General features: G+C 42.9%; 1 protein-coding gene across 1 annotated transcript in view; it reads left to right on the forward strand.

Moving 5' to 3' along the window:
• Positions 1 to 5,289: 5,289 nt before the first annotated feature.
• Positions 5,290 to 17,327, forward strand: part of PAK5 (p21 (RAC1) activated kinase 5) — a 99,723-nt gene continuing 87,685 nt past the window's right edge. The window contains exon 1 of the mRNA XM_037051654.1: positions 5,290 to 5,500. Coding sequence (XP_036907549.1) covers positions 5,297 to 5,500 — 204 coding nt within the window. The 5' untranslated portion in view covers positions 5,290 to 5,296. The remainder of the gene's footprint in view (positions 5,501 to 17,327) is intronic.

Consider the following 17,327-nt stretch of genomic DNA (forward strand, 5'->3'; position numbering starts at 1 on the left):
TATAAACAACAACTCTCATCCATGCATGACTCTTGCCTGTGGTACTGCCAAGGATATGGGACAACTGTAGAAGAGTGTGGGAGAAATAATTAAAAGCAACAGCAGCAGCAGAAGCAAATACTCTCTTGGTTCTTCTGAGAAATGAAATTGTATTCCATGAGATTCAGATACCTAACCAGTTCCATTGTCTGACCAAAATGTATATCTCTGGATAGATTATACTGCGATAGTGCCATTTTCCTACTATTATACATCTTATCAATTTTCAAAGTCCTGGTGCCCACAGCATCAAAGAAGCTTAGAGTTTTAGAGCTGAATCAGTCACTGGAAGTCTGACTTACTGTAGGAAACCATTGGAGGTTGAATCTCTTGTGGTCACTTTACTTACATAAAAAGGGTGTGGATGCATTGAACTGTTTGGAGAGGTAAGGGGAAATGCTGACCTTCTTTGCATTTGGATTGAAGTATTACACCTTGGTTAGGATCTACACATTTCCTCTTCCAAGCATTGCTTAGATGACATAATTCAGTACCAGAGACGAGTCTTCACTCTAGGTTGATTTCTCACATGTTGTCTTTGGCCTTTAATGGAAGAGACTTCGCTGTTTGTATCTGACCATTTGTAATTTCTCTTTTCATAGGCTAAAGGATGCAGTCATTTGCATCTGGCTTTTTTCAGTCAACATTATATTTGTGAATTTAATAAACTTTTCTTTATAGTTTCTCCTCATTGCTGTATATCATTCCATCATAGGAAAATACCACAATTTATTTATACATTACATTACTGATGGCCATGTGGGTAATTCCCAATTTGGGACTCTTGAACAAACAAGCTTTTCTATATAGCACATACAGAAAAGAAGACATGTTAAGCAATAGTACAAATGCCTTTTTTTAATTTAAAAGTCTATTCTTTTCTACTGAGGAAATATATTTTAAAACTGCCCCTCTCGCTGGTAATGTGAGTTTCCTGTCTTTACTTGAGAGCTCAGGGGAAGCCTGCTGGATAAGGGCTCCAGTGTGCAGCTCTGCCTTTCATTTTCAGAGGAAAGGGCAGCCTTTGCTGAGATTATATATTTCATAATTGTGACACTACAGAAAGTAGAAAAAATAAGCTCCTTTTCCATTTAAAAAAGAGCCAGAAACCCCACCATTCTCCATCAAACCTACTCGAATTAAATAGTAGTAATAAATTGAATGCATTTTGGCATTTTTTCAAAGATTTGAATTTCAGAGTGTTGTGATTATGCACAACAGAGAAAGGGAAATGACAGCGCTATTTAAATAACCCTCACTAGAACTCCACTCTAAGTGCATTGCAGACACAGGCACAAGATGTAGAAATTAGGAGTCACTGTTCTAGCAATATTTCCTCCCTTGAAGTTTTCTTACTGGGCCAACACAGAGGATGGCCGCATAGGAACATACAACTTCTAGACTAAATTCAAGGTTCAGTGAAAACAAAACATTGCCCCTGATTTTTACATTGCACTGTTTTTCTTTATTAATTTATATATTTAAAGGAACAAAATTCTATTTGTTATCATATATCACAGTAAAGTCAATCTTCTAAAATATGAAACAAGTTTATTAGCAACTTCATTGGCAGTCTTTCTTTGGGTGTTACTGCTGAAATTCTGCATAGTGATTGCTAGTCTTCATTGTTGCTACTTCATATTTGTGTCTCGTTCATTGCTTCATTAAATATAATGTAAAAATTACACATTGAAAGCCAGAAAAGTTTGACTTGGGCCCTATATCTACCACTAACTAGACAAGCGATCTTAGGCAAATGATTTCATTCTAATATTCAGCTTTTTTCTCTTTAATATGCAAGGGTAATGCTATTGCTAAAACATAGTATTGCTATCAGAAAAAAAATGACATGTATATTAGGGTAATGCTCCCTATAATAATAATTAAACCCAGCATTTCATTAGCTTACCCAATATAATTTTATTTCTCTCTTGCATGAAGTCCAGTGCAGGTGCTCCTGGTCAGCAAAAGGGTCTCCTCTATGCAACAGCTCAGGGACCCAGGCTTCTCCTACCTTGAAATGTTACCACCTCCTGGAACTTCATCTTTCTCTGCACCCTGCCAACAAACATGATAGCCATGATCTGAAACTGACTGACTTCACCTCTATGCACATTCTGTCAGCAATGACAATTTTCATGGCAATACCTGGATGCAAAGGGAGCCGGGAATGTAGTCCCAGGCTGGGCACACACTTCTTGGGGTGAGCTCCACATGACAGAAGGGGAAATCATGTGAAATACATATACAGGATAGGGCAAAAGTAGTTTTATAGTTGTGGGTATGCAAAACACAGTTTATTCTTGTATTATTAATTATTGTATTGTTTTCCATATGAATGACTGTAAACCTGCTTGTACCCCACACTATACATTGTGTGAAAAATCCATCTGCATTGGGAAGCATTTTGTTGTTAGCATTTTAGTCACTTTTTTCTGTAATGCCATCGGTCCATGCCAGCATCCCATAGTCACACTGAACATCATCATGTTATCTTAGGAAGGGTGACCAGAGAGTGATCGCAGTATGAAATGCAGTTGCATTAATGCCCAGTGCATGGTATACACCACTGCCAATATTTTGCTGACTTAACAAATGGTTCTCCATCAGGTAGAAACCATACTACTAAATCTTAAACCACCAAATTTAGAAAAATGTGTGTGCTGCCATTATCAAAGAGTGATGGTGAGGGAGATGGGCAGACAAACCCAGGCTTCCATTGTGGTGTATTGGGACCAGGGAGGCTGAAGAGCACCCCCAGATGGCCACGCGAAGGAGACTGACCCTATATGACTGTCTCCCCATGGTACTACCCACTCTGGTCTAGGAAAATGAATACTTATATACTCAGATAACATGCAATCAGATACACATCTTAATCCAAATCAAGTATTGTTTCGGTTCAAGTCACCAAACATTCAAATCACTCCCATTCCACTCAGAGAAAAGGAAAGTCCTGCAGTAGCAGATGATGCCCTGAATCACTGCTTTTCAAACTTGTTTGGGCCTCAGAAACATCTGAAGAACTTCATAAAACACGGATGTCTGGCTTCCACCCCAGAGTTGCTGATTCATTAGATTTGGGGTGGAACCTCCAAAGTTTGCACCTTGACCGAGCTGCCCAGAGATGCTGATGCTCCTGCTCTAGGGACCATGATCCAACAACATTGCCGGAGCTCTGATTCTCGTTCCATTGTCCTCATGTCTCTGTCCTTTTGCTCACCTTCTGCTTACTGGCCACCTTTTGTGAACCCCCCAGGCATACCCCACATCTGGGCCTTTGCACCTGCTATTGCCAGTCCAGGCCCTCAACCACCCGGACAGTGACACCACAGTCAAGACTCCTCTGAGTTAACACAATTGTATAACAGCTAATACAGTTACCCAGATTGGACATTTTTACTTGAGGCTTTGAAGCAGCAAAAACAGAAAGAAAAATGGGCCTCTGAAGATGCAAGGAATGGGATAATAATCAGGTCTTTGCATTTCTGTGACAGTAAGCTTTTTCTCTGCAACAATTTACTCCAAAATATAATGGCATAAAGCAACAGCAATTTATTTGCTTCCTGATTCAGCAGGTCAGCACTTTGAGTCCAGCTTGGCTGGATGGTCCTTCTGCTTTGCCTGGGCTCACCCGGTGGATGGCTGCAGGTCAGCGAGGCGTCTTTGCCGCCAGGGCTGGCTGTTGTCTGGCTTGGTGGGTGGCTGGGCTACATGGTCTGTCGTCCTCCAGCAGGGTAGCCTGATCCTCGTGCTGGCTGTTGGTTCCAGAGCAGCAGGACGGATTGTGTCATGGTTTCACTTGTCCTATGGGCTGCAGCAAATTAGATGTTCAGGTTCAGAGTCAGTGTGGGAGAGGCCCACCCAGAGCATGGACACTGGGAGGCATGAATGTCTGGGATCATTCCTGAGACTATCTGCCACAACTGGCTTCCTTCACTGTTTTAAACTTTGGCATTGGTGCACTCAAAAGTTTAAAATCAATTAATCAATAATTATGAACCTACTGGTAGAAAAGTACTTAAAGTACAAAAGTACTTATGTATATATATGTATATATATATGTGTGTGTGTATATGTACATATGCATTACATATGTGTCTATAATATATAATATATAATATAATAGATTATATATTTTTTCCAGGAAAAGCAAATCAAGGCATTTTGAGCTTTTATCATATTTTATTAGTTTTTCATTAGCACCTCATATTAGTTTTCTAAACTAGTCCGAAATAACAAGCAGGATAGATAGGAGAAAGGACTTTGGAAGAGTCTGGGAGTTAAGGTTGTGAAGGATCTGATCACTATTGATAGAATATATATTCAGTGCTGTGATCTGAATGGGAGCCAACAAAATGCCTATGTTGAAACCCTAACCCCCATGGCAGTGATACTTGGAGGTGGAGCTTTTGGGAGGGGTTTAGCTCATGAGGGTGTAGCCCTCATGAATGGAATTCTGGCCCGTATTAAAGAGGCCTGGGAGAGCACCTTTGTCGCTTCCACCATGTGAGGTTGCAGCAACAAGACAGCCATCTAGGAAGCAGGTCCTCCCCACACACTGAATCTGCCAACACCTTGATCTTGGACTTCTGGCCTCCAGAACTGCAAAGAACAAATTTCTGTTGTTTTTAAGACTCCCCCACTCTGGTATTCTGTTATAACAGCCCAAACAGACTAGATATCCAAGTAAAGGATATAATAGGAGCTTGAGAAAACTGGAAGGCAACAGGAAGATTCTGCTTGACAAGAGTGCAAAGAAGAAACAGAAATTTTAATGATGGATGAAGGGAAGAGACGAAAAGAAGGAAGGAGGGAGAGATCACAGAGAATAAGTAATTTTTACCTGGCATTCAAACCCAGGTTCTCTCACATGCTTTCTGTACTAAAAAGCTCATGGTGCTGAAAGAATTTTTAAAACATGTAACACCTGACTATTTAGTCAGTGTCGCTAGCCTTTTTTTCCTTAGATTGTCAAATAATAAAATGGCAAACAATACAATAGCCTTCCAGTCTGAATGAATCGAAATTATACCTATTATTATGTCAGATTGGCCAAGAAGATAATGTAATGTCTTTTTTGGTGTGCTGCAGAGTTTTATGTGTGCCAAGAGATAAAAAAAGGTTGAAAATTGCTGGGTATAGAGGAATTGGTGAAAAAGTATAACTGTGACTGAATTAGTTTTCCTTTGGACTTCAGCTGGCAAGAGATAAATAGCTGCATCTTTTCTGTTTCCATTTCCCAGGTTTCTGCATCATGTTTGGAAAGAAGAAGAAAAAGATCGAAATATCTGGCCCGTCGAACTTTGAGCACAGGGTCCATACCGGGTTTGACCCCCAAGAGCAGAAGTTCACAGGCCTGCCCCAGCAGTGGCACAGCCTGCTGGCAGACACGGCCAACAGGCCGAAGCCCATGGTGGACCCCTCGTGCATCACGCCCATCCAGCTGGCGCCCATGAAGGTAGGGCGAGGGCTTGTCTTTAAGTTGACTGAAGAAGCATGTCCTCGTTTGATAAAGTGTGTCATCTTTATGGGAAAACCACAGAATGCCCAACCGTGTATTTGTTTTTAAATCTCCACAGGTTAGCCATAATTATTCTTCCGTGATTATAGTGCTCACCACTTACTATAAATTGCAGCACAGGCAAAGGAGCCTCTCGCTTTTAGATGTGACGTCTTTTGTTAAATCAGACACGTAAAGTGCAGTCACACAATAGGAAATGTTTATTCCACTTGAAATGATGGTTGCTAGTCTTTATACTGAAGAATATTATCCACTCCTTCTGGTCATGATTGGCAATAACTTTTGATTATACCTTATTTAGACAACACTTTGTTGTTTTGCATTTGCCCTCAGAATGTTTAAACTTTTCTTCTATATGAAATTTATTATTAACATATTTTATAATAAGTGATTTTATGTATGTGCATATATACACACATGCATATGTATATACATACAGGTTTTTATATGTAATCATATATATTTATATATATATGTATATATAAATATATATATATTCAGATTTGTCTTTATAGTCTAAGAAATAGCTGTTTCAAATAAAAGTGAATCATTCGAGTCCTGAAATGGGGTATGATTACTGTAAAGAAATGGCTAGTAGATTGTTGGGAAGAAATGTTCATGGAATAATTGCAATGAAAGCAGAAATCAGACTCAATAAATTTCAGATACTTTTAGTTTCTACAAAGAAAATCCACCCATTGCAGTTTTCTTCTGTCCCTCAGAATAAGAATTCCACAGACCATCAAATAACTGCCCCCAAAGCTCCATATGGTAGTTAAACATTTTTTAAGTTTATCATTATGTTGTCCAATAGGTCAGATTCTATTCTGTATCTCTTGCTGATTATATTAGTAGACATCTGAGGCACATGAGTATCTTACTCTATTTTAACAAGAATATTGACTATGTCATATTTAAGTAATAGGAAAAATGAAAGCGGGTGCATCTTTTAAAGACTGCAAAGACGGACCATAGGTAACGAACTATGGAGAATGCTTATTAGGTATCATCTGAGCTGACTAAATTAGAACTGCAATTTCATCGTGCTGTGTTGCCTTGGCCATTTTGTTCTACTGTTGACCTTGTGAGTGTGCTCTGCCTAAAGATCAACGTAGGTTCTTCTAATCCTGTGTGTTGTGATTTTGATTTTCTAATAGGATTTTTGACACTTTTCAGGCCAGGGAAAATGAAAATACACAAGAGATGAATATTTGAGAAGATAAATCTGTAGGGACAAAAAGGCCTATTTTAAATGGGTATTGAATAATATTTCATAGAAACTGATCAGTCAACCAACTCTTCTGGTCAACACTAAGCAATATCTTACCATTGAATGTATTTTCCCCCAAGAGAAGGCTAATGCTTGAGTAATGAAGAAATAGAAGGATGGGTCAGATGGGACGAGGGACTGGATGGTGTAGGGGTCTGTGTATGGCTCAGTCAGGAGTTCACTGTTCCTTAATCCCCCATGTATGGAGGGCACAGGTCTGAGAGCAACAAATTGTTTTATTACAAAATGAATTGATCTATTTGAAGGTCGGATTCAATTTAAAGTGTGCCCACCATGCTGATTTGATATGCAGTCTGGCAGGTTTTAGGGACACACCAGTTAAATGGGTACGAATGGTCAGAATGCTGGGAGACCTTCCAACTGTACATTTGTCAAAAGATATTTAAGAAGAACATAAAGCTTGCAGAAGAAATAATGTAAAGTATTGTATAGTATGTATAATGTATAGTATTGTAAAGATTGTTAATTTTTTACTAAGGAAAATGTAATGATAGAATGGGACTTATTGGGCAGATTACCTGTAATTTGAAACCTTTTGTCAAAAACACTGCTCGAAAAGGCCCACAACGGTGTCGGTTAAGCTGGCTGGAACCAAGGCTGTCACCCGGAGGGCAGGCTGTTAATCTTTTGCTAACGTTATCTCTGATACTTCTACACTTGGGAAAGCAGATTCGGACTCCCCCCACTCGCTCAGTGCCTGGACTCCCTCCTTCCATTTTCAGTGTGCCTCTCAGCTTCCCACTGCCCCAGAGACAAGGAAAAGCCTCACACCGGCCCCAGGTTCTCACACTTGCCTAAATCCAGGAGATTTGGGCAAGGTCACCTTTGTTCCAAAGGAGTGAATAAAGCCAAAACCAAAGCAAAATTTATTACATGTCTTGAAACCATATCTAGAAACTTCTGAAAAGCAGTTTTTTTGTATCAATGAAGTTAGTATTTGATGGGCCCCATGCCTGCCCCTCCAACTCTTTCTCTTCTCTCTTTCTCTCTCTCCTTCCCTCTTTCCTTTCCTCTCTCTTTTCTTTTCTTCCTATTTCTCTTATACATGCACACCCCTCTGAAAGTTAAAAAAAGGGAAAATTATATCAACCACTAAAAGTACCATCTTTCTTTTTTTACTATAGTGTTTCACTTAAGCTCCCTTAACATTTCCTTTTAAAGACTGAACAGCCTTTAGTTCAAATGACCTAGTGGTTAGTCAAACAAAACAACAACAACAACAAAAAAGCTGATGTGTTCAGGGTGATGGAACTCATCACAGGAAAGCTGTCACTGCAGGTCCTTCCATTTGGAGGAGGACGGGGCATTAACCACACACCTTGTCCAGGCCACTGACTGGCTTATCCCAGCACCCAGTGTGACAACTCTGGAATCACAAATGAGTGGATCCCACACCTCCAACTCTCTGGGGCAAGTAGAAAAAAAACTGGGCTTTCCTATTCCGTGATCCTGGAATTTGGAAGAGAGAGCCTAGGGTCCCAATCAGAGGTGGACAACTATGACCCCATGAACAAATGCTCAGTCACTCTCTCTCAAGAGTTTAATATCTGCATTCACCTTCAAGGCCAAGGTAAACGTAAATAGAATGTAGAATTTCAAGATAATCGTCAATAGCAGGTTGTATTGGAAAGTCATTTATGACTAATTGATGGTTTGATCTATTTCTGAAGGCTTTCTCTCTCACACTAATTAGTATGCCTTGCCCAGCAGTCCTGCAGTGACTGTGGTCTCTTGCTCTAATGCCACATAGTGACAGAATGCAGGCAGTGGTTCTGTGACCACTTCACTTTGACTGTTTTACCCCAATTCTCGTCCCAGAGCAGACGTTCATGTGAGGCAAAGTAGGCATCAAATCTACAGTAACATGCAGATTTTGCAGAAATACCCCTTGAAACAGGTCTGAGCAAAACCCACTACAGTATTACCAGACATTGGATAGTGTTTTACCAAGTATATAACCTTTAATATTTATTATTTTATGGCATTCTAATAATAACCATTTAATAGTTTTTACCCAGTCACATAGATGAAGAAACCTCAACTCAACACAGTGGACTGATCTGTTTAAATTCACTCAATTTCTGATTTGAACCCAGATCTAATATCAGAGACCCAGCTGCTTCTGATTGCCCCACACCTGTCTTTCCTTTTCCTGTGGCTTTCTTCCTAAAAGAGTTAATGATTACTCTGTGTGCCTCCCACCTCCAAAATATCTGCTTTTGACAGGGAAAATACAATAACAATTCCAAGGACAGAACCTCATTTTGCAGTGTCAGATAGATGAATGGGGTAGTAGTACTTCTGAGCAGGAGAAATTTCCCTCTTTGCTTCAAGTAACATAAGAAAGATTGATTGCCTAGAGAAGTTTGGCCAAAAAACAATAATAATAATAATAATCAGAGATGTCGGTGATCAATCATGGCCCTGATCAGGCATGGTTGCATAGGTGCCTCACCTATACCATCTGGCGGACTGAATTATTTGACTCAGCCCTTCATTGTTCTTGCTACAGCCTCATGGAGGGCTAAGTACTTCCCCACCTCTTGAGTTTGGACTTGGCCATGTGTCTTGCTTTGGCCAATGGGGTGATGAGAGCAAAGGCTTGAAATGTACAGTTGAGATTTACCTTAGTGCGTTTACCATCACCATAAGAACATGCCTGGGAGAGTTCAATGATTCCAGAAGAGTGAGCAAAAGCACCCGGGCCCATCGGCATCCCTACAGTTTGAAGGGGTTGCCCCAGCCCCAGGTCGATTGTATGGGGTCTGTCCAGAGGGTATCCAGCCATGTAATAAGGAAAACAGGGACATTTACTGAAGAAGATACAGGATACAAGAAAACATTGTACATAGAACAATGCCTCAGTCCCCTTCAAAGTGGGCCTTGGGACCTCACACAGTTCGCCCAGTTGCCATCAGCCTCCCTGTCATATTCTCCTGAATCTCATTAATCTGAATTTTCTTCCCTTTCAAAGGTGATTTTAGTTTGGGGGAAAGCCAGAAGTCACAGGGCACCAAATCTGGGCTGTAGGGGGCTGGGGCATTTGGGTGACTTGATGTTTCACCAAAAAACTCTGCACTAGATGTGATGCCTAAACTGGCACGTTGTTGTGGTGAAGCTGCCAATCACCAGTTGCCCATAGCTGTGGCCTCCTGAAACATCCGAATAGTTTCAATGGAGGAATATTCTAGTTCACACGAAATTTCATGCAGAGTCATTCTATTTGCTCAGTCATTTTGAATGTGACGCCACACAGTACACGTGCTCACTCAGTGGCATCAACTGCTCCCACGGACTAGTACAGTGAAGTCATTATTGTTCACACGAGTGCATTCCAGTCCACTCTCCTTGGCTGCCAGGCTATATCAATGTCTTGCAAGCTGTTCTTGTTATATTAACAATGGCTGGGCTTTCTCCAGACAGACCTCTGTCTGGAATTACACTGAGTGTGGGGGGTTGTTGTGCAGTATTATTGGACAACTGATGAATATAGTACCTCAGCCCCCCTTTCTTTTCAAACAAGTGGTATTTACTTCATCTTTTAGGTACAATCATCCTTCATTTTGCGCTTTGCTTCATTGCACTTCAAACTTGTGTTTTTCACAAATTGAAGGCAAGACCCTCCAACAGCAAAAAGATTACAGTTGGCTTTATTGTGAGACTCGCTTCATTGTAGTGGTCTGGAACTGAGCACAGTGTATCTGAGGTACTCCTGTGCTGGGAAGCAAGACTTAGCAAGGTCAGGCCCTGGCTGGTGTAGCTCAGTGGATAGAGCACAGGCCTGTGAACCAGAGGATCGCAGTTCGATTCCCAGTCAGGGCACATGACTGGGTTGCAGGCCAGTTCCCTGCAGGCCAACTCCCAGCAGGGGACGCATGAAAGGCAACCATACATTGATGTTTCTCTCCCTCTCCTTCCCCAATAAAGATAAAACTAAATAAATAAAAAATCTTAAAAGAAAACAAAAAACCAAAAAAAAAAAAAAAAGACTTAGGCCCTGGCTGGTGTAGCTCAGTGGATTGAGCACAAGCCTGCGAACCAGAGGATCCCGGTTCGATTCCCAGTCAGGGCACATGCCTGGGTTGCAGGCCAGTTCCCTGCAGGCCATTTCCCAGCAGGGGACGTGCAAAAGGCAACCATGCATTGATATTTCTCTCCCTCTCTCCTTCCCTTCTAAAGATAAATAAATAAAATCTTTTAAAAAAAGACTTAGCAAGGTCAAAGGAGTTGCTGAAAGTTCACAACTATAACTGGAAGAGGCCCAGGATATAAACCCCGACCCCTGACTGAAAAACCCATTCTTGTAACCACCACACCACTCTGCCTCCTGGTGATAAGGGTGTGTTTAGATACAAGCGTTTCATGCTTGAGTGCTGCTAAGTCAAAACCAAGTCACTTCCTTCACACCTAGTCCTGCCTTTTCATCTGACAAAGGACACAGCTGACCCAGGGAGGTCAGGTGAATTTTCCCAAGGTCACAGAGCCAGCTGATATCAGATGTCACATACAGTTTCTGTGTGTAGGGATGCTTCTGATTCAAGCATTTAGGAAGCCTGGAGTTAGCTCATAAACTGGCACTCACTTGAGACTCTGACAGGGACATCATTTAAATGCCTACCTCCCTGCCATTTCTTATCATTACTGCCATATGACTTTATTTTCTTTTTATTTTGTGGAGTACTCAGAGCTCTCTGCAGAGTCTTTCATTATGCATGTGATCCACACAGTCTTCTCAAGTGAATGAGGCAGGATATTTAAGCAGGAAATGTCAGTGAAAGTGTGCACCAGGAAGCAAATGAGTAAATGCCCAAATGCGGCTGCTCGCTCTGTCTCCGGGATGGCCTGGCCGCTCTTCCAGCCGATCACATCTGCAGTCAAACGGCGAACCCTCCGAGCACAGCTTCCCTCCAGGCCTCTGTTGGTTTCCCAGTGAGAGGCCTACTCTGAACCCCAGTCAGCTGAACTCCTCTGATGAGGATGGTTGTGCTCTCATAACTGGAAACTTCTATATAAAGGGAGATGATATTTTCGGGAATGCCTTATTTTGCCCCAGCGCTTCTCTCCCAGAGGGGGTGACCGAACTGAAAATAATCTTCTAAATCAAAAGAAAAAAGCATGTGGCTCTCTGTGACTCCCACACACACTCAGAACTCGAAAGATTTAATTTTATCTCTCATTTAGCATCTTAACAGAAATTGGGGCGCTAAAGGTGGCAACTGTAGGCTTCTTTGTGGTGCCGTCAAAGGCTGGAGTTTTTTTTTTATCACTGTTGTCATGTAATATTAAATATAAGCATTACATTGTTGACTCTGTTTAAACTAGTAAGAAAGCAGTTTATCAATACTTTGATCATTTCCAAGCAGCACGTCACTCTCCAACTGATTGGACACTGCTGCTGTTACCAATAATGTTAAAATTTCAGTGAAAAAAGCTGTGCCCAAGAGGACACTCATGTAAGCATTTGCTCTCATTTTGTTGCTGGATAACAGGTTACCCCAACCTTCATGACCTAAAAGAACAAACATTTGTTATCTCACAGTTTCTGTGAGTCTGGAGTCTAGGCAAGGCTCGCCTGGGTCCCTCTGCTCAGAGTCTAACAAGATGCCAGCAGCTGGGCTCCACTGCCCTAGGGGGAGGCTTCCCTGGGGAGGAATCCTTTCGGTTGTTGGCAGAATTCTCTTCCTGGCTGTGGACCTCATGGAAGCTCGCTTCTTCAAGACCACAGGAGTCTTCTGCACGTGTCACAACAGAATCATGAAATGATACCCCAGCACCGATGCCACATCATGTAAAACATAACCACGGGAGTGACATCCCATCACCTCTGCCATGTTCTATTGGTTGGCAGCCAGGCACAGGCCCTGCCCTGGCTCGTGGAGAAGGGATTGCACAAAGGCAGGAGTCCCAGGAGGGGGGCCTCACCCTAGGGCTGGTCCGCTCTGGTCCCCATTGTCTCTCTCCCACATGCAAGATCCATTCACCCCAGCCCAAGGTTGCCTAAGTGTCACCCCGTCAGGACATTGTCTTAAAATTAAGTCAGGGTCAGGTGTGGGCAAAGGGCTTACATGCAATCTACTCATCAGCTGCTGGGGCACAGCTTCTCCTCCACTGTGCACCTGTGCAGCTAAAATGACTGGTGTCTGCCCCCAGGCCTCCCAGTGTGTGATAGTGGAGCAGGTATAGGGTAACAGTTACAGACATGCCAGTCAAACCGGTGAAATGGAAGGGGAAAAGGACTTGCTGGTCCAGAGCTCTTATGAAACCCAACCTGGACAATGTTGGGAGTTCCTTGATTAGGTTTCAGGGACTGGGGACCATCCCGTGTCTCAGGCTCCACCCTCTGGTTCTCGGTTGTGCTCTCCTTTTTCATGACAGGTAGCTTGCATTTGCAGCGGAGCGGTTTTGTCAGCCCGCTTCCCACAGTCAGGAGAATTTGACATGAGTGACAGCTTCCTTCTGTTTTGTAATATCTCTGTCCCTTGCAGTCAAGCTGGCAATACTTCTATTTAAACAATTTCTCAATAACTTTGCAAACCTTGTGGGGATTTCACTGTGGTTCACTCCATTAGGCAAAATCCATATATATATATCCTCACCTGAGTACATTTTAAAAAGATTGATTTTAGAGAGAAGGGGAGAGGGAGAACAGAAAAGAGAGGGAGAAAGACATTGACCTGGCCGGGGATCGAAACCACAACCCAGGTATGTGCCGTGACCAGGAATCAAGCCCAAAACCTTTTGATGTGTGGGATGATGCTCCAAGCAGCTGAGCCACACCAGCTCCACAGATACTTTTAAGGTAAACTGTCTTCTCCTTTGGTCTCCTGCTGAGATGCCTGAGGGACAGTGCCCTTCATCTTCCTAGAGGGTCTCTGGTTTGAGATCTGTGAGGCACACCTTAATTTCTTAAAAAGGCCTTTGCGTGATTCATACTCTGCTCTTCAGAGTTTCTGAGTTTTTAACAGCTGTGCCGTCACACCCTCAGAACGTGTTTCCTGAGAATCCAGCTCTTCATTGTCACATCTTTGCCATCCGGAGAAGCTCGGAATTTTTTAAGTCATGAGATTCTGTTTCCTTTTTTTAAAGTTATTTTTTCAGTTACTTTCTTTCCTCCTGCATTTTACTGTGAGCAGAAGGAAACCAGGCAGCACCTTCCACACTCAGAAACCTCCTTGGGTGTGTTGTATTTGTCACATCCAGCTTCTGCTTCCCGCAAAACTCCAGGAGACACTTTTGCCAAACTTCCTGCCACTGCAGAGCAAGGACCCCCTTCTTCTAGCTTCCAACTACACCTTCCTCATTTGCTGCTGAGCCTCACCATCAGCATCCTCAAAGTCCTAAGAAATGACAATTTTGACTCTTTCTACTATGGTCTTCAAAATTTCATCAGCCTCTGCTCACTTCCCAGTTACAAACACTCCTGTATCATCATGGACTGAATTGTGCCCTTCCAAAATTTGTATGTTGAAGCCTTAACCCTTGCCCCATGTGAATGCATGTGGAGATGGGCCTTTAAGGAAATAATTAAAGTTAAACAAGGTTATACATCTGGAGCCCAAACCCTGTGGAACTGGTGTCCTTATAAGAAGAGACACCGGGAGCATGCAGTCACAGAGAAAAGATTGCGTGAGGACACCACAAGAAGATGGTCGTCTGCAAGCCAACAAGAGAGGCCTTAGAAGAAACAGCCCCGCTGATACTGTAACCTTAGATTTACAGTCTCCATAACTGTGGAAATGCAGCTGTTGTTTAAGCCACTGGTAGTGGTACTTTGTGATGGCAGCGCTTGCAAGCTAATGCACACATGTTTATTTGTTACAGCAACACCCACGTTCAGATACCAAAATTTGTAACCAGTTACCATTACTCAACATTTAGCAATCCACATTTATTAATAGCCGTACAGTTTTCACTGGTCAGGAGTTGGGCACAGTTTAGCTGGATCCTCTGCTCAGGCTCTCACGGCTGAGATCAAGGTGTTTGCCGGGCTGCCTTCCCATCCAAGGGCTCGCCTGGGGAAGAATCTGCTCCAGAGCTCACTTAGGTCTTCAGCAGAATTAATTTCTATGCACTAAGACCAGGAACAGAGAGAAGTCAAGAAGGAGTGTGATGAGCAGTAACTGCTGTGGGCAGCTGGAGCACAGTCCTGACAGGGGTGACCTGAGAGACTTTCTAGAACACATGTCAGACTTGTCCCACCCATCAAGGAAGCTGGGGCATCTGTCCACCCCTTCCAATCCCTCACTGTGTGCAGGTGGCGCCCAGGAATTCATCTCCTGGTAGAATGCACGCCCCCACCCTTGACCAAGCACTCCCCAGCAGCCAGAAAACACTTCCAGGTCGAGAGAATCAGGAAACCTTTAGTGTGGACAGGAACTGCCTACAGGTGACTTCCCAGTGGGCTGCGGGGATACAGGTGCAACACCAATGACTGCTGCCTTCAGTGCAACATCAGCTTTCATTTCTTCATCAAATACTGGTCGTGAACCTACCATGTTCTAGGCGAGGAAGCGCTAGAGAAAAGTGATATTTGATCTCCATTGCTACAGAGTACACAGTCTAGTGGGAGAGGTAGAGTTGTACAGACAAACAAGATATAATAAATGTTACAATAGAATAGATAACAGTGGCTATATAAACATTTTGTTGTGAAAGTTTTGAGAACGGAATGGCTATACTTAGAAAACTTAGGGAAGATAGAATTTTGGATTTTGAAAGAATGCAGTCTTATATTCATGCCTAATGAAAGGATACCCCAAGGTGAGAAAATAACTTTACCAAAAGGCCGTGACAGTGTCTTGCTTAAAAGCCCTGTGGAGCCAGACTATCCAAGATCAACCCAGAACCGGAGTTCTACTTGTTTCAGATTTTGAACCTTGCACAAGTTATTGAACCTCTGTGTGCTTCAGTTTCCTCATATGTTAAAAGTGTGTTATTGTACAGGGGTCCAAGCGGGGGGGGGGGGCAATACTTGGCACACTGAAGGATGCCAAAAACTGTTACAGAACAACAGGGGCCCCTCCCAAGAACAGTATACTAATACCTACTGGGCTCATTTGTCCGCCGCCAATTGGAAAGACATCTCTCAATGCCAGAGATTTGTGAAAAGGAAACGAAATGTTTATTTAATGCTATTCAGGCCTAATGCCTCCATTAAAATATCAAAGTACTTTAGGGTATACACCTACACACACACACACACACACACACACACAGTGCTCCCTTCTCCCCCTGTCCTAACTTGGGATACCATATCTCAGGAAAAGAAGCACACGTCCATTTTTCCAGCCTGCTGGTATCATCAGCTGTGTTGACTGTCCTGGCAGGGTCTCCAATTTAATCCAAAGTCATGTGGCACCTTCCACAAGCAAGAGTTCTTTGTACCAAGTTCCAGTCAAAGTCTCTCCTGCTTTCCAGGCCATGTGGCCAAAGGGAGCACCCCAAAGCTGCGTGGGTCTCTTCTACCAAAGCTGCAGGGGTCCGCACTCCACCAAAAGCACGTGTCTTTCTTCTTCACCTGGCTGCAGGGATTTCCATTCTGGCAAAGCTGCGTGGTTTTCCCTTTTCTGTCTGGGAAAGAGGGGGTCTGCACTCTGTCAAAACCACATGGCTCTCTCTTTCACCTGGCCAAGAGGGGACCCTTACTCTGCTGAAACCATGTGGATCTCTCCTTTCACCTGGGCAGGTATGGCCCCATGTCCTAGAGCCAATCTCCTCCAAGCCCCCACGCAGGTGCTGTAACTTGGGGGACCTGCCCCCTAGTTACATCTTGGAGGAAGTGACTTCATCCCCCTAGCTCCAAGCCTGGCCACAGCAATTTACCATATCCAAGTGATCCGCCAAAGGCTATAGATATGTTAAATGACCAGGCCATGGATTAGCTGCAAGGAACAGCCCTGCATGTTCCTGCTCCATGTGTCTCCTCCCCCAACTCACACCTGTGGGGGAAGGGGTGAGGACATCTTATATGTCTCTCCAATATTCCTATACACTTTGAGTTCTGGACACAATTCCAAATCTTTTTTTTGTTCCTCCCCTTGGCTGCACCCTGTATCAAGTGGATACAATAGTGCTACTCAAAGTGCTGGTGTGAGAACTTAACAGTCTAATACATTTAGAACATTAGTGGTCAGTAATTTTGTAATCATTTTTATTGTTATTTTATTACAGTTATCTCCATTTTCCCCCTTTGCCCTCCTCCACTTATCCCACTCCCCCTGACTCCCTGTTCCCACAGCGAATTTTCACACTGTTTCACACTGTTTTCCATGTCCGTGGGTCATTCATACAAACCCAATTATCACAAGTACAAACATAAAATTTGCCATATTTAGAAGAACAGTGTTTTGGGTTTGTTTTCTTTTACAATCAACATAACAAAGTCTGTGGATGTCTCGATTTTATAGATAATTCTCTAAGTTACACAAAATGTGAGTCCTCAGAGTTGGGTCCCTGAGACCAGCAAACACCCCA

This window comes from Sturnira hondurensis, unplaced genomic scaffold (assembly GCF_014824575.4).
Source record: "Sturnira hondurensis isolate 20B ecotype Veracruz unplaced genomic scaffold, ASM1482457v3 Scaffold0007401, whole genome shotgun sequence".
NCBI classification, from domain to species: domain Eukaryota; kingdom Metazoa; phylum Chordata; class Mammalia; order Chiroptera; family Phyllostomidae; genus Sturnira; species Sturnira hondurensis.